Raw genomic sequence first — 27,947 nt, forward strand, 5'->3', positions numbered from 1 at the left:
ATAATGAGGTTTATAGAATAAATAAACAAAAGTTAAACATAAAAATCTAAGTTTTTTTTCTTCTTTTTCTTCGAATTAAAAATACCGTTACATGAATAGCTACCGTAAGTTTTGCCTGTTGTTAAATAAGTTAAATGTACAGAAATATATAGTTATTCAAAAACAGTAATTTATATTGCGATTATATAAAAATATTCAATACAAATACTCAGGAATATGTGAAAAAAATAAGTTATTGAAATATATTTTCAGTCAGGCATAGTGTGCGCCATCATGGAAACGGGGTCCTTCGTTTCACACGGAAACCAACGCTAATGACCGATGTTTGTTTTGCTAAAGTTAGCAGGTAAATATTTCCATTTTACTGTCACATTTACACGACATTGCGCATTGCCACGCAAGGATTTATAGTCTACGTTATTTTAACTTCACCCCACAGTGATTTTGGCCACGCTAGCTGCCGGTTAAACGCTGCTAAAACGTTTGTTTACATTGGTTTTATTTAGCGCATCCATTCATGCTAAAGGCGTTAGCTGCGACGATGCTAACTGTGTTTTCGTCGCGAATGTGTGTTTACGCGATGGAAACGTTAAATAATCTCAACGGGATTTTCAAACGGATCACATTCCCTCAGTGTTAAAGTTAAATTGTCTTTAAAATTATTAACGTTAAAGGCCGTTGACGTTACCGTGCTAAAACTGCACAGCTAGGCTAGGCTAGGCTAGGTTGCTAACGAGCGGTGTCTGTGTGCAGCGACGCTGTTTGCGTGGGTGTGTGACAGGTGGATTTAAACTGCTGGATGTAATGTGGAAAACTGATTAATTTGTTCTTTATTTTGTCCGCTATTTAAATAACCTTTTCCTCAGACATGTAATTAGCCTCTGACGTGACATAAATATCATTTTAAACAAGTTTTTAGCTTTATTTTCCCCGATTTTTTTCTCTCCCACCACCAGTCAACAGAAATTAAAGCAAATATCAACAATGGAAGAATTTTTATTTCAGTGTCATGAGAGTTTCAACGCACCGTTATATCAAGCTTTGACAATACAGCAGTTTCTTTTCGGCTGACTTTACTAATCCTGTCACTTATGTCAAGACAAGAAAAGAAAATGCAAACAGCCACATGAATGAACCCATTCATTGATTATCAGTCACCCATTGATACAAGGTTGTCTTCCCGAGCTCCCATTGATTCTTTAAGAAAGAGGCTAATTTAATTGTGTCTGTCTTTGTGAATCACATGTACCCATCACCTGAGTGCAAAACTATGTTCCCAGAACAAAGGACAATAAAACAATATACAAGTAATTCCTTTGTTTAGTTTCCACTAAGCCACATTCAGTGGTCACAGTCAACTTACATCTTTCATCATTCAACTTTTCATCAAGAGGATGTAAAATACCAGCTCCCCTCTTTTTTTCCTCGATTGAAATGTGCATAACTTAAACGTAAACAGTGAATAGTGCAACTGTCGGAGGTTTGCCTTCAAAAAAAATGATTGTTGTTGTCTTTCCTCAGTATGCCTGCTGAACGCAAGCGCTCAATAAACATGGATGAAAAAGACGTTTGCACCTTCAGTAACAAGGAAAAAGAGAAGGACAGAGATGGCGAGAGGCGGCCGGCGTCGGCTCGGGACAAACCAAAAGACCAAGAGGCCAAAATGAGCGGCAAAAAAGACGGCGGCAAGGAGGAGAAGAGGAAGCGCCTGGAGGAGGAGAAGAAGAAGAAAGAGGAGAAGGAGCGGAGGAAGAAGGAGGAGGAAAAACAGAAAGCAGAGGAGGAGCAGAAGAAGAAAGAGGAGGAGGAGAAGAGGCAGCAGGAGGAGGAGGAGAGGAAGCTTCAGGAAGAGGAGGCCAAGAGGCAACGTGAGGAGGAGGCAGCGCTCCTGAAGTAAGTGATGCTGTTGTCTTGGTAACTCTGGATCTTCCCTGGGATTTTTATTTTATTTTATTTTATTTTATTTTATTTTATTTTATTTTATTTTATTTTATTTTATTTTATTTATTTATTTTTTATTGTGCAATACAAGTGACAAACATAAAGACAGGAAGGACCTAACACCACCACAACACAGCAGCCAAAGAAGTAAATGAATTGAGAGAGGAAAAAAAGAAGAAAGAACCAAACTAACAAAAGAGAGTTAAATAATTAAAACAGAACAAACCTTTATGTTTTCCCCCCCTTGTCCCCTTTTCCCGCTCCCCCTTTCTCTTTTCCTCCCTTTCCTGGGATTTTTATGTATTTATTTATTTATTGTGCAATACAAGTGACAAACATAAAGGCATGACATAGCACAGGACAGAACGACCTAACACCGCAGCACACCAGCCAAAAAAGTAATTGAGAGAGAGAAAAAATAAAGAATAAAACAAGAGAAAAAGTTAAAAAAAAAATTATTATTATTATTTTCCCCCTCTTTTCCTTTATTTCCCTTCCCTTCCCCCCCCTTTTCCCGCTCCCCCTTTCTCTTTTCCTCCCTTTCCTGGAATTTCTGTTGATAATCAAAGCAACACAATCATATATGTTTTGCTTTCATCATATATACAGCTCTGGAAAAAATTAAGAGACCACTTCAAAATGATCAGTTCCTCTGGTTTTACTATTCATTTGTTTCATTCTATAACCTACTGACAACATTTCTCCCAAATTAGAAATAAAAATATTGTCATTTAGAGCATTTATTTATTTGCAGAAAATGGCAACAGGTCAAAATAACAAAAAAATTCTGGTGTATTCAGACTTTGTATAATGCAAAGAAAACAAGTTCATATTCATTTTAAAACAACACAACACTACTTTTTAAACTTAGGAAGAGTTTAGAAATCAACATTGGTGGAATAATCCCAATTTTTAATCACAGCAGTGTTTTTTTTATAATCTTCCTCATAATTTAATATGATTTGGAGAACTTCAGGTGATCAGCTAAGTAGAGTGAGGTGCTTGTGTTGGAGTTCAATAGACACTGGAATCGATGGCTGCCACATGTGGAGAAGCTGATTTATTAAGAACATTTTGGAGTGGTCTCTTTATTTTTTCCAGAGCTGTGTATATTTATATATTTTTTTGCTTAATTTCTTTAGGGAAAAGGAGGAGGGGCATCAGCTGCACCAGGAGGCCTGGGAGCGCCACCACTGCAGGAAGGAGCTGCGCGTCAAGAACCAGAACGCCCACGAGGGTCGGCCCGAGGAGGCGTTCTTCAGCCGCCTGGACTCCAGCCTCAAGAAGAACACGGCCTTCGTCAAGAAGCTGCGCACGCTCACCGAGCAGCAGCGCGACTCGCTCTCGCACGACTTCTCCTCGCTCAACCTCAGCAAGTACATCGGCGAGGCGGTGAGCTCGGTGGTGGAGGCCAAGCTGAAGATCTCCGACGTGGGCTGCGCCGTGCACCTGTGCTCGCTCTTCCACCAGCGCTACACCGAGTTCGCCCCGCTGCTGCTGCAGGCGTGGAAGAAGCACTTCGAGGCGCGGAAGGAGGACAAGGCGCCCAACGTGAGCAAGCTGCGCACGGACCTCCGCTTCATCGCCGAGCTCACCATCGTCGGCCTCTTCACGGACAAAGAGGGACTGTCGCTCATCTACGAGCAGCTGAAGAACATCATCGGCGCCGACCGCGACACGCACACCCACGTGTCGGTGGTCATCAGCTTCTGCAAGCACTGCGGGGACGACATCGCCGGGCTGATGCCGCGCAAGGTGAAGCTGGCCGCCGACAAGTTCGGCCTGACGTTCCCGCCGAGCGAGATCATCAGCACGGAGAAGCAGCAGCCCTTCCAGAACCTCCTCCGGGAATACTTCACCTCCCTCACCAAACACCTGAAGAAGGACCACAGGGAGCTGCAGAACATCGAGAGGCAGAACAGGTGAGTTTCATCCTTCCCTCTCCAGTAGGGTTGCTTTCCATGGAAATTATGGGAATTTATGGGAATTATTGGGAATTTATGGGAATGAACTGGAAATTGGGGGTAATTTAAACAAACTGTATCATATCCAAACATAAATGTAAATATTTTGTTTTGTCATAAGCAGACATCCATGCAATACAATTAAAAAACATGACATTTCAACAGATTTATTTGTGAGTAGAACTTTATCAAGTTTTATTTATTCTTGTATGAACAATCAATTCTTTTACTGAACAACAAAAACATGTTGGGAAAGAAAATTAAACTATATTTAACCCTCCTGTTGTCCTCCTGGGTCAAGGAAGGAAGGAGGGAAGGACAAAGGGAAAGATGGGAGGAAAGAAGGAAGGGGAAAAAGGAATGAAAGATAGAAGGAGGGAGGGAATAGATTGGGTCAAAAATGTAGGAAGGAAGGACAAAGGGAAAGAAAGAAGGAAGGAAGGAAGGACAAAGGGAAAGATGGGAGGAAAGAAGGAAGGGAAAAAGGAATGAAAGATAGAAGGAGGGAGGGAACAGATTGGGTCAATTGGGTCAAAAAGGAAGGAAGAAGTAAGGACGAAGGAAGGAAGGAAGGAAGGAAGGGAACAGATTCGTTCAAGGAAGGAATAAGAAGGAAGGGAGAAAGGATTGTGGAAAGAAGGAAAGAAAGAAAGATGGAGGGAGGGAACAGATTCGTTCAAGGAAGGAAAGAAGAAGGAATGAAGAAGGGAAAGAAGGGAGGGAGAGAGGAAGGAAGGAAGGAACGGAGAGAGGAAGGGAACAGATTGGGTCAATTTGACCCTGAAGGACGACAGGAGGGTTTTAAGTTAACTGTTAAGGGCCAACCTACAATTTTGTAAATTCTGGTTTTTATTCCCGTTAATTCCCATGGAAAGTTTCCAACTGCACTGCTCCTTTGTCACTTTTTGTTTCTGCTCACTTGATGATTCGACCTTCCTCCTCCTCCTTTTTTTTTCAGACGAATCCTACATTCCAAGGGAGAGCTGAGCGAGGACAGACACAAGCAGTATGAGGAGTTCGCCACCTCCTACCAGAAGCTGTTGGCCAACACTCAGTCACTGGCCGATCTGCTGGATGAAAACATGCCAGACCTGCCTCAGGACAAGACCGTGCAGGAGGGTGTGTATCCAGCAGCAGCACGCACATCCCAAAAAATATTTATAAGAATTGGGTGCCAGACAAAAGAAATGTATCAAAATAGCAAAACATAAAGGGATAGTTCACCCAAAATTGAAATTTCACTCATTATCTACTCGCCCTCATGTCCACTAATATAAGGGCTGGGAGAAGTTTCAGAGTCCTCCGTGGCTTCTCTGAGTTACAGGGGGTCTCGGCGTAGCAGTGCATGTCCATATAACGGTTGCAAATGGATACCAACTGTCTTCGTAACAAAAAGACACACCAAAAAACATCCAAATACCTAAATAAGTCTATATTTCAAGCTTGTTTTGTAGCGGAAGCTTCTCGAAGCTCCTCTTCCCAGTTCGTCCAAATTTGACGAACCAGGAAGAGGAGCTTCGAGAAGCTTCCACTACAAACAAGCTTGAAAAATAGACTTATTTAATTTTTTTCGGGACAATTTCGCATTTTGGGGCTTCAATACAAGACAGACATTACATACGAGCAGCACGGAGGTATTTGGATGTTTTTTGGTGTGTCTTTTTGTTACGAAGACAGTTGGTATCCATTTGCAACCGTTATATGGACATGCACTGCTGCGCCGAGACCCCCTGTAACTCAGAGAAGCCACGGAGGACTCTGAAACTTCTCCCAGCCCTTAGTCCACATGAGGGTGAGTAGATAATGAGTGAAATTTCAATTTTGGGTGAACTATCCCTATAAGGTCTGCACACCAGAAGTAGCTCCAAAGCTTGTTTTATTATCACCTCATGTGGCGTTTCGGGTACACAACCCTTCTTCAGACACATGTGAAGACTGGCTATGTACCCAAAACGCCACATGAGGTGATAATAAAATAAGCTTTGGGGCTACTTCGGGTGTGCAGACCTTGTGTTTTGCTCTGTATCCAGAATAATAATGATATACAGTGGCATCGTACAAAAGTTTCTGCACCCCTGGTCTCAAATTTCTGATGATGTGAAAAAGGCATAAAGTTACAGATGACACATTCCCTTTACATTTTAAACAATATATATTTTAGTTTTCATCTTTTACATTCTCAAAATGACAGAAAAAGGAAAAGGTTTGACCACCCTGCATAGTTAGTAGCTAGTAGCCCCCCCTTTAGAAACTATCACAGTGTGTAAATAGTAACTATCTTGTCTGATACCTTGGTCAAAGTTATCTGAGAGCTGAAGTCTCCTGGGTTTCCCATTCTTTTGCAGGCTGTTGCTTTGTTTAGCTTTTTCACTCTAAAACTGTAGAAAACAAAAATAATTCACTGGTATTGCTTTAAAAATATTGAAAAAGAGTGTTTCATGTTTAACTTTATGCCTTCTGGAGATCATTTCTGTTGCACATTAACAGACTTTTGGACCAGGGGTGTCTAAACTTTTGCATGATGCCACTGTAGTTAAAGCTGCACAGAAAAGAAAATTGAATTTGAGCCCACTGTTGGTCCTAACATTAGTGTAATAACTCATCTATCAGACGATGGAGCCCAAACTTTGTGCCAAATTCTATTTTCGAGTAAATCCGGGATGAAAGTGTGGTATTTATTTTTTCGCATTGGATAATGCAGGCGCACGGATTATGCGTCACGCTGCACACGATTCATCTGAGACAACACACACACACACACCGATCTTTGAATATCCCGCCGCTTGATAACGACTAGGGCTGGGACGATATGCTTTTCTCCCGATTCGATTCTTCTACGATTTATTGGATGGCGATTCGATTTAAATTGCGATTCTACGATATTGCAGATTCTCTCGATTTTTAGTCTGCATTTTTAATAATATTTATCTGCACACAAATACTGTAGGAGCCTATAAATTAACATACTCCATTATAAAGTGAACTTAAACCCTTTTCAAAACCTGTACTCTCTGTATGTATAAAAGGCTTACAAATGCACATTGCACAATATTTAAAAACATTAAAAAAAAAAATCGACAAAAAAGATATCGCGATATTTATGTGAATCGATTTTTTCTCCCACCCCTAATAACGACTAATCAAATTTGTTTTCCTTACTCGGGTAAACTCGTGCGGCAACTCGTGGAAACTCGGCGTGACAAACGGCCGTTTCTGAACACCTTTAAGTAACAACACTAGTCAGGTGAATGTGTGTGTCATATCTTTCTCTCTGCTCGTCTTCAGAGCACGGCCCCGGCATCGACATTTTCACCCCCGGAAAGCCCGGAGAGTACGACCTGGAGGGAGGGATCTGGGAGGACGAAGACGCTCGCAACTTCTACGAGAACCTGGTGGACCTGAAGGCCTTCGTCCCCGCCATCCTCTTCAAGGACAACGAGAAGAGCGGCCAGGGCAAAGACAAGGACGACGCCAAAGGTAAGTCCGTGACTCAGACAGACGGCAGACAGATGAAAGAAAGAGAGAGGGAGAGGGATTCATTCACTCAGTTTTATTTAAACTGACTGTTTGCTGCTGCTGCTGCTTCAGATGGGAAGGAGGCGAAGGACGCGGCCAGCACCACGGAGGAGCTGGAGCTGGAGCTGGAGGCGCTGGACATCGCCGATGAACCTCTGGAGCTGGAGGGAGCGGACGAGGCGGAAAACGAAGAGCTGGCCAAGAAACTGCTGGACGAGCAAGGTACGGTAAACGTTTCAGTTCAGAAGAGACAAACAAAAACAAAGCTTCGGTAAAAAGAGGATTTCTCATACGTTTTTTATTTTTATTTGTGTGTGTGTGTAGAACAAGAGGACGAGGAGGCCAACACTGGGTCGCACCTGAAGCTGATCGTCGACGCCTTCATCCAGCAGCTTCCCAACTGTGTCAACAGAGACCTCATCGACAAGGTGAGGAGAAGGTTTAACATGCTCAAAGAGATTATTGTCAGAGAAATAATCACGGTATAGCCATAATCATGATTATTATGCATTAATTAATTAATTTCACAACACTATGAAGATGTAAAAATCAATTATGGTCAAAATATATTTACATTTCTAATCATATACACAAAATATTTTAAGTATCTATTAATATAGGACCAATTATTAAACCCCCAGGGGAAAATGTTTGGATTATTTCAGTGATTATTTGTCATCTATACTGAATGTTTTAGCCTCTTTTTTCTTTTTCTTTTTTACACATTTAAATACCTTGGAAAGTGACGGTATTGAGAAATGTTTACGATTAATTAATTGTGGAATTTGAAAACAAGTAATCGTGACATCTCTAGTCAAAGATGATTCAAACAAATTGATCAAACAAAATTTTAACCCTTTTGTGAAAGTATTTTATCCATATTTCCTCCTCTTGCATGTAGTACAGTGTTTTAAATGAGTAAAAGCAGCTCACACACTGTGTTGACTCCTGCAGGCCGCCATGGACTTCTGCATGAACATGAACACCAAGTCCAACAGGAGGAAGCTTGTGCGCGCTCTCTTCACCGTCCCCAGGCAGAGGTAAAACCAATTAATGATGTGCAAAGTATTATTTATATGCTGAGCGGGAATATAGAGAAAACTCTGGTCTTTAGATAGAAACAGATTTAGCTGATCTTAAATATTAACATTGGATAAAACAGCTGTTTTGTTTTAGTTTTCTGCTAATGTTTTCCAAAATAAATTAACTATTATCACTTGTCCAACGCCAAACAGCGAGAGGCAGTGTTGTTGCATGAACATTTAGTCGGTGAATAGACCTAGAAAAACACCTCACATACATGCAATTTCATTTTTCTTTTTAATAAAAGGCTCAATATTTTCCTAAAACAGCTGGATGCTACCAGCAGGAAACAGTGCATTTGTTCAGGACTATTTTGTTCCTCTAGTAAATACTTTGCCCAGAGGAATAAGATGCATGAAGCGCTGGATACTATATATTTCATTCATTAATTCATTCATAACCTTTACTTAAGCTTGGAGATATAGTATTGAGGAGTAACCTCATTTACAATATAGCCGAGATGAAACACAGAACATAAAAGGACAGAACACAAAACATTTGAAACATACATAAACATAACATAACACCGGAAGTTAAAGGTGACAAAGATAAATTGAAACAAAAGTGTAGTTAAAAGCAGGAGCAGTTAGAGGTGAAATAAAGTGTAATTATGGATTTAAATTGTCCTATTGATAAAAGTGAGGTAAGTTTCAGATGATTTTGCAGAGTGTTCCAGGTTGTAGGTGCAACAGTAAGAGAAACTGGTCTTTCCGAGTTCAGTATTAATATTAGGAACCTGCAGTGTGAGCCAATCTGTTGAGCGTGTATGTTAAGTTGGTTTGGGTCCGTTCAAGGAGAGAAACACAGACAGTTTCCTTCCAACAGCAGCAGGTGGCGCTGTCGTCTTAACCTCTAGTCTGCAGGTCAGCTGAGCTCTGCCTCTTCCTCCTCTCTCAGGTTGGATCTGCTGCCCTTCTACTCTCGCCTGGTGGCGACTCTCCACCCCTGCATGTCGGACGTGGCCGAGGACCTGTGCTCCATGCTGAAGGGAGACTTCAGGTTCCACGTAGGTTCCTCTCCATCGGCGCACTTTTATCACGATGTTATGAATGAAAACGTTTAATTTTATCGATGATTTTACGTGGATTTTTTTTTGGTTTTTTTTTGCTTTTAGATCCGGAAGAAGGACCAGATCAACATCGAGACCAAAAACAAAACGGTCAGATTCATCGGGGAACTGGCCAAGTTCAAGATGTTCTCAAAGACGGACACGCTGCACTGTCTCAAGGTGAAGAGTCTGAGACCTCGTTATCTCTGAGCTCATCGATGAGAACGTTACAACCTAACTCTGTGTGTGTATGTGTGTGCCCCGACAGATGCTGCTGTCTGACTTCACCCATCACCACATCGAGATGGCGTGCACGCTGCTGGAGACGTGCGGACGCTTCCTGTTCAGATCTCCAGAGTCCCACCTGCGCACCAGCGTCCTGCTGGTCAGTGAGCAACGTCATCATCTTTGATTTAAACTCCTACGTTTTTTTATTTCTGTGTCGATTTCCAGGATCATTTGGACAGAAATCGATACATTTTATGATGTTGTAATTTGATTCAAACAGCTGATATATTGTAGGGATGGTTAATCGGTCCGATTTCCCCAATTCGATTCGATTACCAACTGATTTTCGATTATTAACGATTGTTTATTTTCCATTTGATAGTAACAGTAACCCAAGATACACCACAAATGTATTGCTCTGTTAAAAAACAGTCAGCTACTGAATTACTTCTCTTTTACTGAGTTGGAGCACAAAGCACCTTCAGTATTTTGTAGTTTTTTTGTAACTTCCAAATAAGTTTTTTAACTTTTTCTTTGCTTTTTGTGTTAGTCTTTCACAGTCAAAAAAAACAAAAAAACACAAATGTCCGCACTTGCAAATAAATGTCCATATTTGAGTTTTTTCCTACAGAACAAAGAAGCAGCTTTGGAGCTTTAAAAACACAACAATAAAATCATCATTTGTCACACGTCATCAGTCCTAAAGCTAAAACTTTCTGGATGAAGACTAATGAATAACTTTTGCTTTACTTTTTGGGTCAGTGTGCAAATAAATGTCCATAGTTTGAGTTGCAGAGTTGCAAAGATGCAACTTTGGAGCTTTAAAAAACACAATAAAATCATAATTTGTCAACATTAGTCACACGTCATCATCAGTCCTAAAGTTAAAACTTTATGGATTATGATGTATATTCTTGGAAATGTAATAAATCAATGATTGATTTTTTTCACCACCTCTAATATTTTGTCCGATCTTCCCGCTACAGGAGCAGATGATGCGTAAGAAGCAGGCGCAGCACCTGGACGCGCGCTACGTGACGATGGTGGAGAACGCCTACTACTACTGCAACCCGCCGCCCATGGAGAAGACGGTGAAGAAGAAGCGGCCGCCGCTGCAGGAGTACATCCGCAAGCTGCTGTACAAGGACCTGTCCAAGGTCACCACGGAGAAGGTGCTGAGGCAGATGCGCAAGCTGCCGTGGCAGGACCCCGAGGTGAAGAGCTACCTCATCTGCTGCATGGTCAACATCTGGAACGTCAAGTACAACAGCATCCACTGCGTCGCCAACCTGCTGGCCGGCCTCGTGGCCTACCAGGAGGACGTCGGCATCCACGTGGTGGACGGCGTGCTGGAGGACATCCGGCTCGGCATGGAGGTGAGACAGCGACGACGACGATTTATTTATTTATTTATTTTAATGTTTATTTAACAGGGACGATACATACAACATTGCCACAAAGAATGAAAAATGCGATGCATACAAGACGTCTAGCTTCAGCTAATTTGCAGTCTTTGTCCCTGGTCAGGCTAAAGAAGGATAAAAGATACTGAATACAATAAGTGCAATAATACAAATACAGTGAATAGGTATCATGAATAAATAAATAAAGCTACAAAATTTAGATTATTAATACATTAAAGGGACAACGAGGAGTTTCTATTTGGTTATAAAAAAGTCTCACGTTGATGTGGATGAATCTCCGCTACCCACACTTGTTAATGGGCCCATTTTCGATAAATATATCGTTTTGTCTCTATCGTTATTTTGTTATTATTAGTGGTGGCGGAAAGGCTGGGCGAGCCGACCAGCGTTTCTTTACTTTCGGTTTCGTGGCGAGTCATGAGAATAACGCCGCCGCATCGCCGTTTATGGTCGAAACTACGACGGTATCTGATCGTCTTCGGACCTCTGACTTTAATTATTGATGAATGAAAACATGAGTCTGTCTTGCGCCAGTCAAAGAATTTCACGGTGCGCGTGGAGGCTCATAAATGTAGTGTGAAAACGCTTCGCTTTTCCAAAACTCCTCGTTGTCCCTTTAACAGGGACGATACATACAACATTGCCACAAAGAATGAAAAATGCGATGCATACAAGACGTCTAGCTTCAGCTAATTTGCAGTCTTTGTCCCTGGTCAGGCTGAAGAAGGATAAAAGATACTGAATACAATAAGTGCAATAATACAAATACAGTGAATAGGTATCATGAACAAATAAACACAGCTACAAAATTTTGATTAAGAAATTGCACAAATTAAATACATTAAACATTAGTAAAATGCTGTATTGACAGTGACTTGAGAGAAGTTAATGTTCACATTTCTGCTGCTGCTTAAGCCAATGTTTAGTTCTAGCACTAAACATCTTTAATTCTATATTTGGGATTTGATTTCTGGTGGTAAAGAATTCCATAGGTGTGTACCCAGCACTGAAAGGGATGATGATGATGATGATGATGATGTAACAATACCGTAAGAAGAAGAAGAGCGGTTGTTTATGTATCGGTGGTGAGGTAACGCACAGCGAGATGAAGCACAGGAAGACAGAACAAAGCCCTGCGGTTGTCTTGACTGACGGTCTTGACAGCAGCTTGAAGTGCTGTTGTTTCTGCAGGAACAGATAAGATGTGTTCACAGTTCACAACCTCGACATCGTCTGACAGCAAAGCATCAACATGTGAAGTGTTAGAAACTCTGAAGGTCACAGTTATGTAACTCACTCCGCTGCAACACAAGTTCATTTACTGTTAATACTTTCATGTCTTTAGTTAGGATTTCGATTGCAGAACTCAAAGGGATAGTTCGATAGAACGTTACCAGACAGAGTTGTTTTAAGGCCCTTTCACACCGCGGACGTAACGAATAAACGACACGAAATTGCGAAATATTCGCGGCCAAATATTTCGCATCAAAACCATTCACACCGACGGCGACGCGAATATGCGACAGATGTGACGATTAGATTCCAAAGTTTCGCTTTGCGACGGGTGGTTCTTCGCCTCCACGTCATGTCTTTAATCTGTTAATTATCCCTCACGTATTCACTATGCCACTGTTGTCTTGTTACCAACTTTACTCAACACAGCAGCTCACTGTCTGATCACTGATCAATATCTGATTAATATCTGATCACTGTCCTGACAGTATGTATTCTCCTCCTCCTCTCCTCTTTCCACTTATCCCTCCTCCTCCTCCTCCTCTCCTCTCCTCTCCTCTCCTCTTTCCTCCGAGACACAGGTTATTTACATTGTTTACATTAGCGGCCAAGCACGTGTCCATGTGCCCGTGTGTGTGTGTGTGTGTCCGTGTCCTTGTGTGTACTTGCGGTGCGACCGCACGCCAGAGAGACGGCAGGTGGAGGGGCTGACTGGCAGAGATGAGAGCAAAGACGGTGAAACGCTAAAAAAAAAAAAAACTTTTTTCCTGTGAGAGACTGTGGCGGCCCGAGACTGTGCAGCCACCGTCTGTTTAGGGAAACAGCTGTGTTCTGACGTGGGGGCTGTGACGTACCTCCTCTTCACGCCGCATGATTGGTTGATGCGTTTATTCGCCGGCCGAAAGCTCAGAAAAATCGACCGCGCTCCGAAAAAAAATTATGTTGCATTTTCGCTGCGACACATTCGCGGTCGGTGTGAAAGGACTCGTGATGAAAACCGGGGTTCGAAAATAAATATTGATGCGAGAATTATTCGCACGAAAAATACGTCTCCGGTGTGAAAGGGCCTTTAGAGGTAAATTCATGCAAAACTGCTGATGTGCGTTGCCTTCAGGGACAGTTTTTCATCAAGCAGTCTCTGTATTTCCCTCTAAAACAACTCTGTCTGGTAACGTTGTGTTATTATCTCATAGCATGGTGAATGTGCAGGTCACAACTTGTCCACCAGAGCGTTGTGGAGTTGTTGGATTGTGTATTTGATGAGTTTGATGAGGGAAACCAAGAAATCCCATGAGCCTCCGTAGCGTAGCTCTGAGCAGCTCGCGGCTCTGCTCCGCCGTTCTAAAAACAGCTTGCACCGACAATTAAAGGAAACAAACCTACTGCTAAGACTATAGGGATTATGGCAATGGGCCAATTTGCCAAAATGTTGAACCATCCCTTTAAACATGTATCAGATACTTCAGTATAGAGCTGAATAATGAATTGAAATATTATCAAAAGACGTCCTGTTTCCTGTCCGTTTCATTCTTGTGAATGTAATGTCTCAGTGATAAGTGAGGGGATTCCTTCACATTTTGCACAAATGTTTAATTCAAGTCGATCGATCTTTGGCAAATACAAATACCGTACAAAGATGTGACTGCAACATTTCAGGAACACCCAGAGGGAGGTTCATCGTTACACTAATGGCACGAATGGTTTAGAGTCAGAAAGGTCACAGCTCATATACAGTATCCAGTGTTTCCCCGGCGGCGAATATCGCTCCTTTTTTTTTTTTTAAGACGTTAGTTTAGGCGGCAGCTCTTTGTTGTTAAGGCGGCCGCCTTAACAGGAAAGCGCTGCGGGAAACCCTGGTATCAACCCACTCATCCATTATTAAGACAATTAAATACCAATGTCTAATAGGATGTTAATGACGTGATGGCATGAGCCGCCATACATTTCTGCAGCTTGGTTGCTTGATGGAAGCTGGTGTTAGATTTACTTTTGATAAAGTTGAAAAGCTTCTCAAAAACCACAGATGAACTATACTGATGTCATTATTTCTGATTTGTTTGACCGTTTCCCTCTCTCTGTTGCCAGGTCAACCAGCCCAAGTTCAACCAGCGCCGCATCAGCAGCGCCAAGTTCCTGGGCGAGCTCTACAACTACCGCATGGTGGAGTCGGCCGTCATCTTCCGCACGCTCTTCTCCTTCATCTCGTTCGGCGTGAACCAGGACGGCAGCCCGAGCCCCCTCGACCCGCCGGAGCACCTGTTCCGCCTGCGCATGGTCTGCACGCTGCTCGACACCTGCGGCCAGTACTTCGACCGCGGCTCCAGCAAGAGGAAGCTCGACTGTTTCCTCATCTACTTCCAGGTGCGTCGCAGCTACACGCACCACGCTTCTGTCCCGTAATACGATTTTGGTCTTTTTGTAAACTTGTCGCATCTTTTAGAGACTTTGTTCTCAGATAAAAGCAGAGAGAATCAATAACATAATGTCAATTAATCAATCAAACATTATTTCTATAGCACTTTTCATACAGTTATAATACAACACAAAGGTGCTTTCCGTAGTAAAAACACCCTATCCCTCTCACCAACATACTGCATGAAAGTAAACGTGGAATATTTAAAAGCAGGGATTATTAAAAAGGTTCATAAGGTGTAAAAGAGAATAAATAGATCTCAAACAAATTATGGTAAAACCATAAATATAAGAAAGAGTAGGAGGAGAACAGAATCAAACAAATAAAAGGAGCAAAAGCAGTAGGAGAAATAAATAATTATGTACATAACTAAATCAAATAAAAACATGCTGAAACATAGGATGATAATGATAAGATCAGTAAACTAATAAGACAATAAATAAGTAATAATAAAACAGTGAGTGAGTAAAATAATAAAATGTAAAAGCGGTACAAATATTTTTAAATTGAAGAGGATGTATGAGCAAAAAGTAGGGGAAATTAATTATATAAAAACATGACAAAAAAAAGAATAGTTATGGAGTTTGATTTGTATATTGTTGACTGTAAACCAATTCATTATTATGGCATTTCATTTAATGTAAGTGTTTTTTTTTTTGTTTTGTTTTTAAAGAAAGGAACCCGTAAGTCATCCTTTTTATTCTTTTTAAATTCTTATTATATATAAATCCTCATTATGTCTTCTTACTATTTTGGGCTCTATATCTTGTATGCAAATCACTTGGTAAACTTTTATGTTTTGAAAATGTGCTGTATACTGTACATAAAGTGGATTGGATTGATCAATCCCAGGATTCAAATGAACAAATAATGAAATAAAATAAATAAAACTAATATTAATTAAAATAAAAAATCATAATAATAATAAAAATGAAAGGAAATTCCGTTAAAAACAAGCCTAAAATTGCTGTTGTGTGTGTGTGTGCAGCGCTACATCTGGTGGAAGAAGAGCGTGGACGTGTGGACCAAGGATCACCCGTTCCCCATCGACATCGACTACATGATCAGCGACACGTTGGAGCTGCTGCGGCCCAAGATGCGGCTCAGCTGCTCGCTGGACGAGGCCACCAAGCAGGTCACCGACCTGGAGAGGGAGGTGCTCGTCAAGCTCGGTAAGCGTGACACGGTGACACGGCGGCTTCTGAATCTGTAGCGTCGCCGACCGTATACCGTATATATCCGGCACCACGTAATTAGCACATGTGCGGCGGCGTCCGGTCTCTCCGGCGGAGCAGCATTCCTCCGTGTGTGGGAGGACGACCGGCAGCGCTGCATCACTCCTCACTCGGCCTCGTCTGTCAGACAGGTTCAGCTCATCTAAACACACACACACACACACACACACACACACACACACACAGACAGACAATGAAGAAGGTTTAGGAATGATAATTGTGAATTAAAATGAATGAGATGATGAATGACGTCTGTGGCGGAGTTTCTCTGTGCAGAATTCATTATAGGCTTCTTTTCGGAAGGCAGTGACATTGTGTCTGTGTGTTTAACATCCACTGATGGGGAAATAATTGATTGTTTAATCACATTTACACTAATACAGATAGATTTTTGGATTTTCTGTTGATTTATTTGTTCCTAAACTTGATATTTTTGAATGTTGAGCTCCTGGTTTGACAATTTCTGCTCATTTTCAGCCACTAAATTGGAGATTTTAAAGAGCAAATGAGCTGCAGTCATACTTCATGCACATATTCAATGGCACGGGGTTGATATGTTGATAAAAACTGAAGCTGTCACAGAAATTCAAGTAACTTTACTAAGCGCAGAAATGCGACCTTTAAAACGTCTGTTTCTTCTCTCTTAAACCTGTTGAGGGTTAGATTTAGAGTTAAGAAATCTCTGATCTGAACACAGATACAGTATGATGAGACACAGAGATAATGATCGGTGTGATCATCGGCTCCGATCTCTGTGAATAAACATCTAGAAATGAAAACGTTTCTGAGTCCAGACAGGGAATAAGTTTGCACTGTGGTTTATTACCAGTTTGCTTTTAATCGTTAGTGTCGTCGTCCTACTAAGACGACTGACGAGATGTTCTGTGGGTTTTGTCCTTTAATAGTTTCTGTTTCTGCTGCTGAATGTAAAATGAATTCCTGTGAACGCAGAGACACAAAGAGAGAGGGAGCAGAGTGGGTGAAGGATGAAGCAGGAAGCGTTTGTGTCGCAGGTGTTTTTTCTTCAAAGCTTCGTCTTTGTTGAACAGTTTCAAGGTGTTCACCTGGAATGTGCAGAGAAATATGTAAACAGAGGCTCCACCCTCGGACACCGAGACACCGAGACATGGACCGCTGCTGCAGGACGTTATCCAATCCATTTTATTTATAAAGCACATTTAAATAAACACAAAGGTTTTCAAAGTGCTGTACAGTAAAATAAAAACCATAAAACACACTAAAAAGGCAAAAATACTAAAGATAAAAAACACAATAAAACATAAAAAGACTGTCCACCTCAGATAAAATATCTATCAGTGGCAGTTCATTACATAATTTACATTACACTTACATTAAAATATAGTTGAAGCTTAAGTATCATTGGAGACCTAAGTGCTCTAAAGTATCTTAATTTGTGTTTTTTTATATAAATATACTGATTCAACAACATGTGAGCGACTTTTAGCTGATTCAGCTAAGTTCTTCATATGAAATCATGTAGATTCGTCCAACTGAGGGTTCACAACCTCGAGATACATCTGAGGGACCGTTCAGTTTTCAGATTTTACTCTGAAATTATTAAAATGTTCTGCCCTTTTAAGAAGTTTAAACTACAAACAGGTCAAGTGGGCTGTTAGTGTTGGAGGTCACAGGTCAGAACAGGTTAATCTTTAACAACACGTTAGCCTATATATTTTTATTTTATCAGCTTCTCCTCAGTTTTTTGTGTGAAGATGTAATTCTTCAAGGTAATAAATTATTATAACTGTTAAATGAATGAAGTATAAAGCAGCAGAATCTGGAAACACTCAGACAATAACCTCAGAAATGCACTGTTTGAATAAATACCCTGTATGTGTGTGTGTGTGTGTGTGTGTGTGTGTGTGTGTGTGTGTGTGGAGAGAGTGATTGATGAGCGATCGGAGGCCTCTCTCTCTCTCTCTCTCTCTCTCTCTCTGGTTTCACACTAGTTCCTTTGTTGAACTCTTCATAGTTGAACCAGGATCAAACATTCCTCAGGACCTGATCGTCCACTTCAGGCCCCGCTGCATTTTCTCTCCGTCACCGCGGCCGCGTGTCTCCGAGTCTGACTCATGAGGCAGAAATTAAAGGGATAGTTCAACATTTTGGCAGATTGGCCCATTGCCATAATCGCTATAGTCATAGCAGTAGGTTCGTTACCTTTAATTGTCGGTGTAAGCTATTTTTAGAATGCCGGAGCAGAGCCGTTCTTGGTTTCCCTCATCAAACTCATCAAATACACAACCTAACAACTCCAAAACGCTGTCGTGGACAAGTTGTGACCTGCACATTCACCACGCTATGAGATAATAACACAACGTTACGAGACAGAGTTGTTTTTGAGGTAAATTCATGAAAAACCGCTGATGCGCGATGCGTTCAGGGACAGTTTTTCAGCAAGCAGTCTCTGTATTTACACTGTATTTACCTCCAAAACGGCTCAGTTTCGTAACGTTGTGTTATTATCTCATAGCGTGGTGAATGTGCAGGTCACAACTTGTCCACCAGAGCGTTGTGGAGTTTTGGGATTTTGTATTTTATGAGTTTGATGAGGGAAACCAAGAAATCCCATGAGCCTCCGTAGCGTAGCTCTGAGCAGCTCACGGCTCTGCTCCGCCGTTCTAATAATAACTTGCACCGACAATTAAAGGTAACGAACCTACTGCTATGACTATAGGGATTATGGCAATGGGCCAATTTGCCAAAAATGTTGAACTATCCCTTTGATTCGTGTTTCTTCCTATTTCTATCTGAAGTCGGTCCGTCCTGGTCGGGGTGCGAGGCCGCAGGTGTCTCGCTGTAATCTCTAATAATAACCATGTGTGTGTGAGATGTAATAATGACCCTGGTGTTTATATTTTTTTCCGCCCAACCCGAGGTCTGGCCATGGAGAAGGACGGCCGCTCCAGCAGCGCCATGAGCGAGGGGGAGGGGCTCGACGAGGACGACGAGGACGATGACGAAGAGGGCGGAGCCGAGACGGAGGAGCAGTCGGGCAACGAGAGCGAGATGAACGAGCAGGAGGAGGATGTGAGTCCAGAAAAAACACACACACAACTCACACTAAACTCACACAACACAACACACAGACACAACGCTACTGTTGTGTTGGTGAAGTGTGACGCATTGTCGTGGCAACTGATAGTGTAAATGATGTCGTGCTTCCTCAATGTTTTCGTCCGGCCGGAGAAAAAGCTCTTTTGACAGAAGCTCATTGTGCGAACAGATACAATCAAAAAACATGTGATGTGATGAAAATTGGATGAAAATATTGACTATTGTTTCAGTTTTCAGTCGTTCTCAACAGGATTTTTAAAAACAAAAATCGTTGAATTAAAAATTACATTTTAATATATGAATCTGGTCTCAGGAAGTTTATATTTGTTTATTCTGAAGATCTGTCTTTTTTAATTTTAGAAGCTTTTCCACCAAAAGTTTCAGGAACTAAAAGTTTCCTGCAGCCCGTCTGTGTGTTTTTATGTAAATCGTTACTAAAGTAAAAGTCGCCTCCTGGTCTTAAAACTACACATACTGTACAAGAACAAAAGATTTCTTCTAAAACGTATTGTTTTGATAATGCCTGATGAAAAACAAGGAACAAGAAGCCGTCCAATCAGGCCGATCAGGAAGTCGGTCTGGTCTTCAGATCTAGAGAAACACAAACAACCGTGTCGGGCCGAAGTGCCGGGGAGAGGGAGGGTAGTTCCCCGAAACGTTCCTGGTTCCTATTTGTCAATCAAAATGATTTGGAAACAGTTTTGATAATAAAATAATCATCTAAGTCCAGAAATATCAAACATTTGCAGCTTCCAGCTTCTTAAATGTGAAGATTTTACACCTTACTTTTATATCTATGATCATTTTCTAGATGAATTGATAATAAAAAAAATAGTAGCCAGTCACAGTTCTGGTGCAGATATCATCAGATTTCAGATAACAACAGGCAGGTATCAGTGGAGCCTGTTGGGGAACATTTTTATCTGTTGACTGGATCTCAGTGACAGTTCAACAGGAAGTTAATGAAAAGATGAATAATTTCCTCTGAAAGCAGCGACTGCACCTCTGACCTGAGGTCAGTTCATACCAACACAACAAGGTACAAACTCTGGAAGTGCTGCGAAACCTCTGTGATCAGGTCAATAGAGATTACTGAAGTATTATATTTATGAAATGTATTTGCTGTATTTACAATAAGTTATTTTTATTTATGTTTTTCCCAACAGGACGGGTCTGAGAACGAGGAGGAGGAGCGGGAGGAGGAGGAAGAGGAGAACACAGACTACCTGACCGACTCCAATAAAGAGAACGAGACCGATGAGGAGAACAATGTAAGAGGGAACATGTCCTTTATTATATTATATTATATTATATTATATTATATTATATTATATTATATTATATTATATTAAGGAGTCGATGTCCACAAATGATAAAACACCATAATCACCATTATATGATCAAACATGATGAATGTTGTCTGTAAAAATCATAATAATGGCCTAAACCTTCACAGGAGGAGACTTTACTTTTGTAATTTATCATTATTCCGTTTATTTCAAACATCTTAAAGACAAAAAAAATTAAAATTCAAGTACATAAAGACAGTATAAACAAGCGCAGGACGCCAACCAGCGTTTGTTTCTGAATCCCTGCAGTTTGAAGAGGAGCAGATTAAATGTAGCTGGAAGAAAAGACAGGTTTTATCATGAGACAATAGCGTTCTGTTAATTAATTAACTAATTGTTGCAGGAGGTGACGATCCGTGGCGGAGGACTGAAGCACGTGGCGTGTGCGGAGGACGAGGACTTCATCCAGGCTCTGGACAAGATGATGCTGGAGAACCTGCAGGTACAGTACCACCTCCTGCACACCGAGCGTTGCTGCACATCCTCCACGTTTTTTAAAAAGTGTACAGTGTTTCCTCTAGGATTTTTGTTTTTTCCACCGGACGATCTTTTTTTTTTTACTGCAACATAGGCTACGGTTCACGTCATGATGACTTCTGTATCTAACCACCTATTCAAACTTCCTCAGTCCATATTTGTCTTTGTTTGATAGCTACTACTTCAAGAGACTTTTGGTTAAGTAACCATGGACAACTCCTACACAGGATCGTTCTGCTGTGTCGCACCCCGCACGTTACGGCGCAGATGTCCTGAATGATCATCAGTGTTGATTATTTATAAGCCCAGTGGACTGAGACACTCAGTTTTTTTGCTTTTTTTTGCTTTTCCACTAGCACTCCGACACAAGAATCAAACCCGCTAATTTTAAAAACACACCGGCAACAGCGACCACTGATCTGTAGCCTGTTGTTATTCTGTCACCTGACCTGTGGTACGTCATCGAGGTGCAGACGAGGTGCAAAGAGTAGATACTGAGCAAGATAGTTAACTGTAGTTTACCTTACTCGAGAGTATCCGACCCAGTGCAGGACTGGGCCGCCACTCCTAAATGAATGTAGAGGAAACACTGGTGTATCTGCAGTCTGACAGCGTGAGTCTTTCCTTGTCCCTGCAGCAGCGCAGCGGCGAGACGGTGAAGGTGCACCAGCTGGACGTGGCCATCCCGCTGCAGCTGAAGAGCCAGCTGAAGAAGGGCGGCTCGGGGCAGTCGTGCATCGGCGAGGGAGACACCGACATCTCCGACACCATGCAGTTCGTCATGCTGACGCGCAAAGGAAACAAGCAGCAGGTGAGTGAAGTGTAAACAGGGTGCAGCAGCAGCAGCAGGTTTTAAAGGGATAGTTCACCCAAGATTGAAATTGCACTCATTATCTACTCACCCTCATGTGGACTAAGGGCTGGGAGAAGTTTCAGAGTCCTCCGTGTCTTCTCTGAGTTACAGGGGGTCTCGGCGTAGCAGTGCATGTCCATATAACGGTTGCAAATGGATACCAACTGTCTTCTTAAAACAAAAAGACACACCAAAAAACAAAACATCCAAATTTGGACGAACTGGGTAGAGGACAGACCCTGGTTCGTCCAAATTTGACGAACCGGGAAGAGGAGCTTCGAGAAGCTTATGCTACAAACAAGCTTGAAAAAAAGACGTATTAATTTTTTTTCAGGACAGTTTCGCATTTCGGGGCTTCAATACAAGACGGACATTACATACGAGCAGCATGGAGGTATTTGGATGTTTTTTTGGTGTGTCTTTTTGTTACAAAGACAGTTGGTATCCATTTGCAACCGTTATATGGACATGCACTGCTACGCCGAGACCCCCTGTAACTCAGAGAAGCCACGGAGGACTCTGAAACTTCTCCCAGCCCTTAGTCCACATGAGGGTCAGTAGATAATGAGTGAAATTTCAATTTTGGGTGAACTATCCCTTTAACCTCCAGGAGCTTAGTTTCTGTGTCCTGTGGAGGAGCTCAGGGACCCAGAGGTGTTGCAGGATCACAAACTAACCATAAGTCCATAAATAAAATCCACTCAGCTGCAGCTTCAGGTTTGAGCTCAGTGTTGGAGATGAGTGAGAGAAAACACACACAGCAGCAGCAGCAGCAGAGGAGTGAGAGAGTGATTCACTTTCACTGTTTCTGAAACTCACTCACACTCCGACTGACTGAGCCCAGGAATAATATTGACTCGACTCCGTGTGTATGTGTGTGTGTATTTCATACTTGTGAGGACCAGTTTCAGTTTTAAAGCGTCATTACGGGGACCTCGGTTTGGACTGAGGTCGGTGGTCGCTGCTTCAGAGAGACGTTTGAAGGTTTATTTTTCTGGTTTTAAAGCTGTTAGGGAGCATGACGTCTACATATCATCACATTTTAAAGAGGATTTTACCTTAATTAAAAAGTTACAGAGTAATTGTGATAGTTAACTACATGACTTGTGACTTGGCGTGGTAGTGTAGTGTAGTACCTGGCCGCTGCCCCGGTGTCCCAGCTCTACGCACTTCGTAACCCGTAAATATCTTTTGTTTATGACAGTAAAGACTACACAGATATACACGTTGTAACATCGTATATATGTTACATAACGTTACGTAAACAAATGCACATGTCTGAGAGGAAGGTTACAGTAGCAACACAGAGGAGAATAGATCGCACGCATAGTTCATCTTTAAAGTTGATTTTTGTGAATTAGTTTGTTTTATTCACATCCAGAGCAGCGACAGAGCAGCATCATCATGATTTTTCATTCTGCCATTTATTCCCACATTATTATTAGTAGTAATAGTAGTAGTAAAGATGTGCCAAAAAGGATGTTGCAATTATTTTTTAGCAAATTGAGTCAAAATGATTACATTTTTTGCATTTTAATTTTCACTGAAAGTTTAATCTAGAAATTTTTGTTGGATCTTTTTCCAAACAAACATGTTTCCTTGATGGCTGGAGGATTTGATTTGTTGTCCCGGTGCTGAGACACATTTTTATCTCTATCAAAAGACGAAGCGATTTGGATTCTGTACTTGGTTTTGGTTATATTATCTCTGAGATAATCGTAGTAATTATTAAAAAGCTGTTGTTCTTCTTATGGATCGTCCTCCATATTATTATTATTTTTTTCTTAACCCATGTTTGCTTACATGAGTTTCTCGAATCATTTGTTTCTTTTTTTCACGGAGGAGGTTCAGAGGATTCGTCCTCACGCCTGTGGTCTCTGGTCTGGTGTGTAGCAGCCAGAGAGGAGGGGGCACGCTGCCAACGAGGGTCCTCACAGGCATAGGAAGGAAAGCGTGTGTGTGTGTGTGTGTGTGTGTGTGTGTGTTTAGGCTGCAGCGGTGGAATGTGTGGTTTGAGGGCAGGGGCTGGTTGTGCTGCTGCAGGGTGTGTCCGTCTTCCTGCTGCAGCTCTCGGGCTTTAACGGAGCGTCGAGTCGAGCCGAGTCGACACAGCTTCAGTTCTGTGAAGCTCAGAGCTGAGACAGAAAAATCTTTGTCGGTGCATCGGTGAGGTGTGTGGATGGGAAACGACTTCAACTCTCTCTGTAAACACACAACACACTGATTTACAGCAGCAGTGAATCAAAGCATCCTCTGTATGTGTGTATGTGTGTGTGTGTGTCTATGAATGTGTATATTACGTATATGTTTGTGTGTTTGGTGTCGTTGCTTCCTCTTGTGTGGGATGTACATGACACAGAAACTCACCAGTTTGTTTTTATAAGAAAAAAAATCTCTGGTTGACGCCTCAAATATGAATATTAACAAGTTTTCCTGGATTCCTGTGACAGTAAATGCATCGTTTTTCAGTTTTGAAGACTGTGGGATAGAAAAAAAAATAGGTAGATGTTTCTATTAAAGCTCCACCCAGCCATCAGGACTTCCTGTAACTTTGTGATGTCACAACAAAGCCCCGCCCCCTCTCTTGGACCCAAACATCCAACAACTTGCAGGATTTTGGTTTCTCTGAGTGTTTTAATCTGAAATCTGCTCTATTTTTTTTTTTGATTGACTCAGAAAACAGTCGGCCAATCAGAAGAGAGGCTCAGAGCCTCTTCCTCTCTTCTGATTGGCTGACACCGACCTGTTGTTACTAGAGCTCCAGAGAGAGGAGATGGAAAACTACACTGAGATGGTTCTTTTGGTTCTTAAAACCACTGATAATAAATCAGTATATAAAATAAATAAAATATTTTTTTTATTATTTATTAGCATATGAAAAAAATAAATACCGTAGATGACCATTTAGTACAGACAATAAACGGGCGACTATTTGGTCATCTACGGTAATAAAACAGCATATGAAAAATAAAAACAAAATAAAAAAACCCTAATGGCTTGTCAAGTGTTCTTCCTCCTTATGGATCAGACCTTCAAAATAAAAGCATCAGCTACAGACCAGTGTGTTTGTTTGTCACTCTTCCTCCATCTTTCCTCCATCACTGTTAACCTCTGTGTGTGTGTGTGTGTGTGTGTGTGTGTGTGTGTGTGTTTCTCGTCGACAGTATAAGATCCTGAACGTGCCGCTGTCGTCACATCTGGCGGCGAACCACTTCAACCAGCAGCAGGCGGAGCAGGAGGAGCGCATGAGGATGAAGAAGCTCACGCTGGACATCAACGAGCGGCAGGAGCAGGAGGATTACCAAGGTAACGCACGACGACCGCCGCTGCGCTCACTTTTGTACGTGTCTTGCCTCACTCCCGAGTCCATGACCAGCAGATAGACACCATCCTTTCGACTGTGCGTGCAGTAACGAGGGAGATAGAGCCGCATCGCCCGTAATTAGCTTAGCTCAAACGCTGGAAGTGTATGGGTAGTGTTAGCCTGCCTCCACCTAAAGTCATCAGAGAAACTCTTCAGCAACTCTAAACGGAAACCGGCGGGCCGATCTTCGTCTCAGAGCTGACAAAACTCTCCGGTAAGGCATCTTGAGCGGTCAAATGCCGCTAACGGGACGAGATCGGTCAAAACGGAGGGTTCAAGCAAAGACGGTTTATTTTGGTTCAAGCTAGCTACATGGAGGGTAGGTTAGCTTCCTATTTCAAAGTAAAAGCACAAATTCTATCGTCATGGTTTTCTGTATGTAAAGGGCAACGGGTGTTTTATTTTATGAAAGTAACCGGAAGTGTGTTGGTCACAACGGCTAGCTTGAGTAGCGCCGAATTCGTCCGAACAAAATTGTAAACAGCTGGTATTTAGACAAATTAACGACACACTGCTGATCTAAACGGCTACTTTCTCGCCTAAAAATGTTTGAAATGTCGATAAAGTGATATATTTACAGAGTTTAGAGCTAAAATGAAATCCCTTTTGCGTGTTTGTGTTTGTGTTACAGAGATGATGCAGTCGCTCGCTCAGCGTCCGGCTCCGGCCAACACCAACCGAGAGCGTCGGCCGCGTTACCAGCACCCGAAAGGAGCTCCCAACGCCGACCTCATCTTCAAGACCGGAGGAAGGTGAGGCCTGTGTGTGTGTAGAGTTAGGACTCGTTACCTCAACTCAACCTGCACTGACCCCTCCCCCTCCTCCCTCCCTCCCTCCCTCCTCGGCAGTGTTTCCTTGAACAGAGAGAAAATGGCGAGAAATGAAAGGCAGGAGAAGCGAGACAAACAAGAGAGACGAGAGAGGAAAGACAAGCAGGAGAGAAACCAGAGATATGAGACGGAGTAGAGTTTGTTTTCTTCAGATTCAGAAAGTTAGGGTTAAAAATAAGGTTTTAGATTTTCATTGTAGACAGATTCTGATTTTCCAGGTTTGAGTGAGATCATTTATTTGTTGTGGAAACACGTGTAAATAAAGATTCATTGAAGTTTATGCTTGAACAGAAACAGCAGCTCGTGTGTCTTTGTTGGAACAACATCATAACATGTGTGTGGCGTTCAAGCCCGCTGGGATTTCTCAGATACAAACACATTGACACAAGAATCTGAGTTTTTACTTTGGTTTTACCTTCAGATTTGTTCATATTTGCCACAAATGCATTTTAATTAATTAAGTTTATAGTGGGTTGTTAATGTTGTTAAGTTTTTATTATTTTTAATTCAGGAAGAAAATCAACACACACAAAAAAAGAAAAGAGACAAAGTCAGGGTGCTGAAGTCAGAAAGTATCAATAAAGACAAACACTTTTATCTTTTTAAAATCTAATATTAACAGTAAGAAAAATACAGAATATCAGCACAGGTAGATTTGTGTCGAATTAATTTTGAAGCAATAATCAATATGTTTTTGAAGTGAAGACAACAGATACATCACAGGAGGCAACGATGGGAGTTATTGATCGGTTTTATAAAAATATCAGATCAGAGGCTGAAATGCATTGAAACACAATACCACAGTTTTGAATTGATTTGCTCTTTTTCTGCTGCAATTTTATTTTAATTATCCACATATTATGGGTATTTGATACCAAGATGCATAGATATATATTTTATCTTTAAAAGGGTATCATAACATCAGCAAATATTAAAATACACATAGATTATGAAATGGATAAAATAGAATTGAAATATAATTTACAACACATTTACAATAAAAAAATAAGTGAAGAAATTAAAGTCATTTCTGACTAAAAAGCAAGTATATGAGTTTTAATGACATTATAACATTAAAGGGATAGTTCAACATTTTTGCCATAATCCCTATAGTCATAGCAGTAGGTTTGTTACCATTAGTTGTCGGTGCAAGCTATTTTCTCAGAGCTACACTACGGAGGCTCATGGGATTTCTTGCTTTCCCTCATCAAACTCATCAAATACACAATCCAACAACTCCAAAACGCTCTGGTGGACAAGTTGTGACCTGCACATTCACCACGCTATGAGATAATAACACAACGTTACCAGACAGAGTTGTTTTAGAGGGAAATTCATGCAAAACCGCTGATGCGTGTTGCCTTCAGGGACAGTTTTTCATCAAGCAGTCTCTGTATTTCCCTCTAAAACAACTCTGTCTGGTAACGTTGTGTTATTATCTCATAGCGTGGTGAATGTGCAGGTCACAACTTGTCCACCAGAGCGTTGTGGAGTTGTTGGATTGTGTATCTGATGAGTTTGTTGAGGGAAACCAAGAAATCCCATTAGCCTCTTGGCAGCTCACAACTCTGCTCCGCTGTTCTAAAAATAGCTTGCACCGACAATTAAAGGTAACGAACCTACTACTACTATGACTATAGGGATTATGGCAATGGGGCCAACTTGCCAAAATATTGAACTATCCCTTTAATGTGGTAATATAATATGTGGTGTAGATAAACAAATATATGAATAATGAACAATGGAAACAACACTTTTATTTTACTTGACTTTTATTGCTGTTGCTACAGTCATTGTCCTGCTCTCTCCTCTAGGAGACGCTGATTGGAGTCTGGGCCCGGGCTGAGCGAGCAAGAGAGCGAGCGAGCAAGAGAGCAAATGAAAAAGCAAGAGAGAGAGAGAGCGAGTGAG

At 41.6% G+C, this 27,947-nt stretch overlaps 1 protein-coding gene across 3 annotated transcripts; it reads left to right on the forward strand.

Moving 5' to 3' along the window:
* Positions 1-296: 296 nt before the first annotated feature.
* On the forward strand, positions 297-27,922 carry upf2 (UPF2 regulator of nonsense mediated mRNA decay). Of its 3 annotated transcripts, none has more exons than XM_085769981.1 (21): positions 297-346; positions 1,522-1,893; positions 3,084-3,863; positions 4,864-5,024; positions 7,191-7,382; positions 7,494-7,643; positions 7,746-7,849; positions 8,376-8,461; positions 9,402-9,510; positions 9,619-9,732; positions 9,821-9,937; positions 10,767-11,156; positions 14,523-14,798; positions 15,839-16,022; positions 18,985-19,136; positions 20,330-20,434; positions 20,856-20,954; positions 21,627-21,800; positions 25,007-25,148; positions 25,838-25,958; positions 27,851-27,922. In XM_085769981.1, the coding sequence occupies exons 1-21, from the start codon at positions 315-317 to the stop codon at positions 27,858-27,860; spliced, it is 3,870 nt and encodes a 1,289-aa protein (XP_085626107.1). In that variant the 5' UTR covers positions 297-314; the 3' UTR covers positions 27,861-27,922. The 3 variants fall into 3 exon arrangements, with proteins under 3 accessions (XP_085626107.1, XP_085626108.1, XP_085626106.1); XM_085769982.1 differs by having other exon boundaries at positions 27,854-27,922; XM_085769980.1 differs by lacking the exon at positions 27,851-27,922 and adding an exon at positions 26,055-26,204.
* The last annotated feature ends 25 nt before the right edge of the window (positions 27,923-27,947 follow it).

This window comes from Trachurus japonicus, chromosome 23 (assembly GCF_045865225.1).
Source record: "Trachurus japonicus isolate A0001 chromosome 23, Traja_1.0".
In the NCBI taxonomy this organism is placed as follows: domain Eukaryota; kingdom Metazoa; phylum Chordata; class Actinopteri; order Carangiformes; family Carangidae; genus Trachurus; species Trachurus japonicus.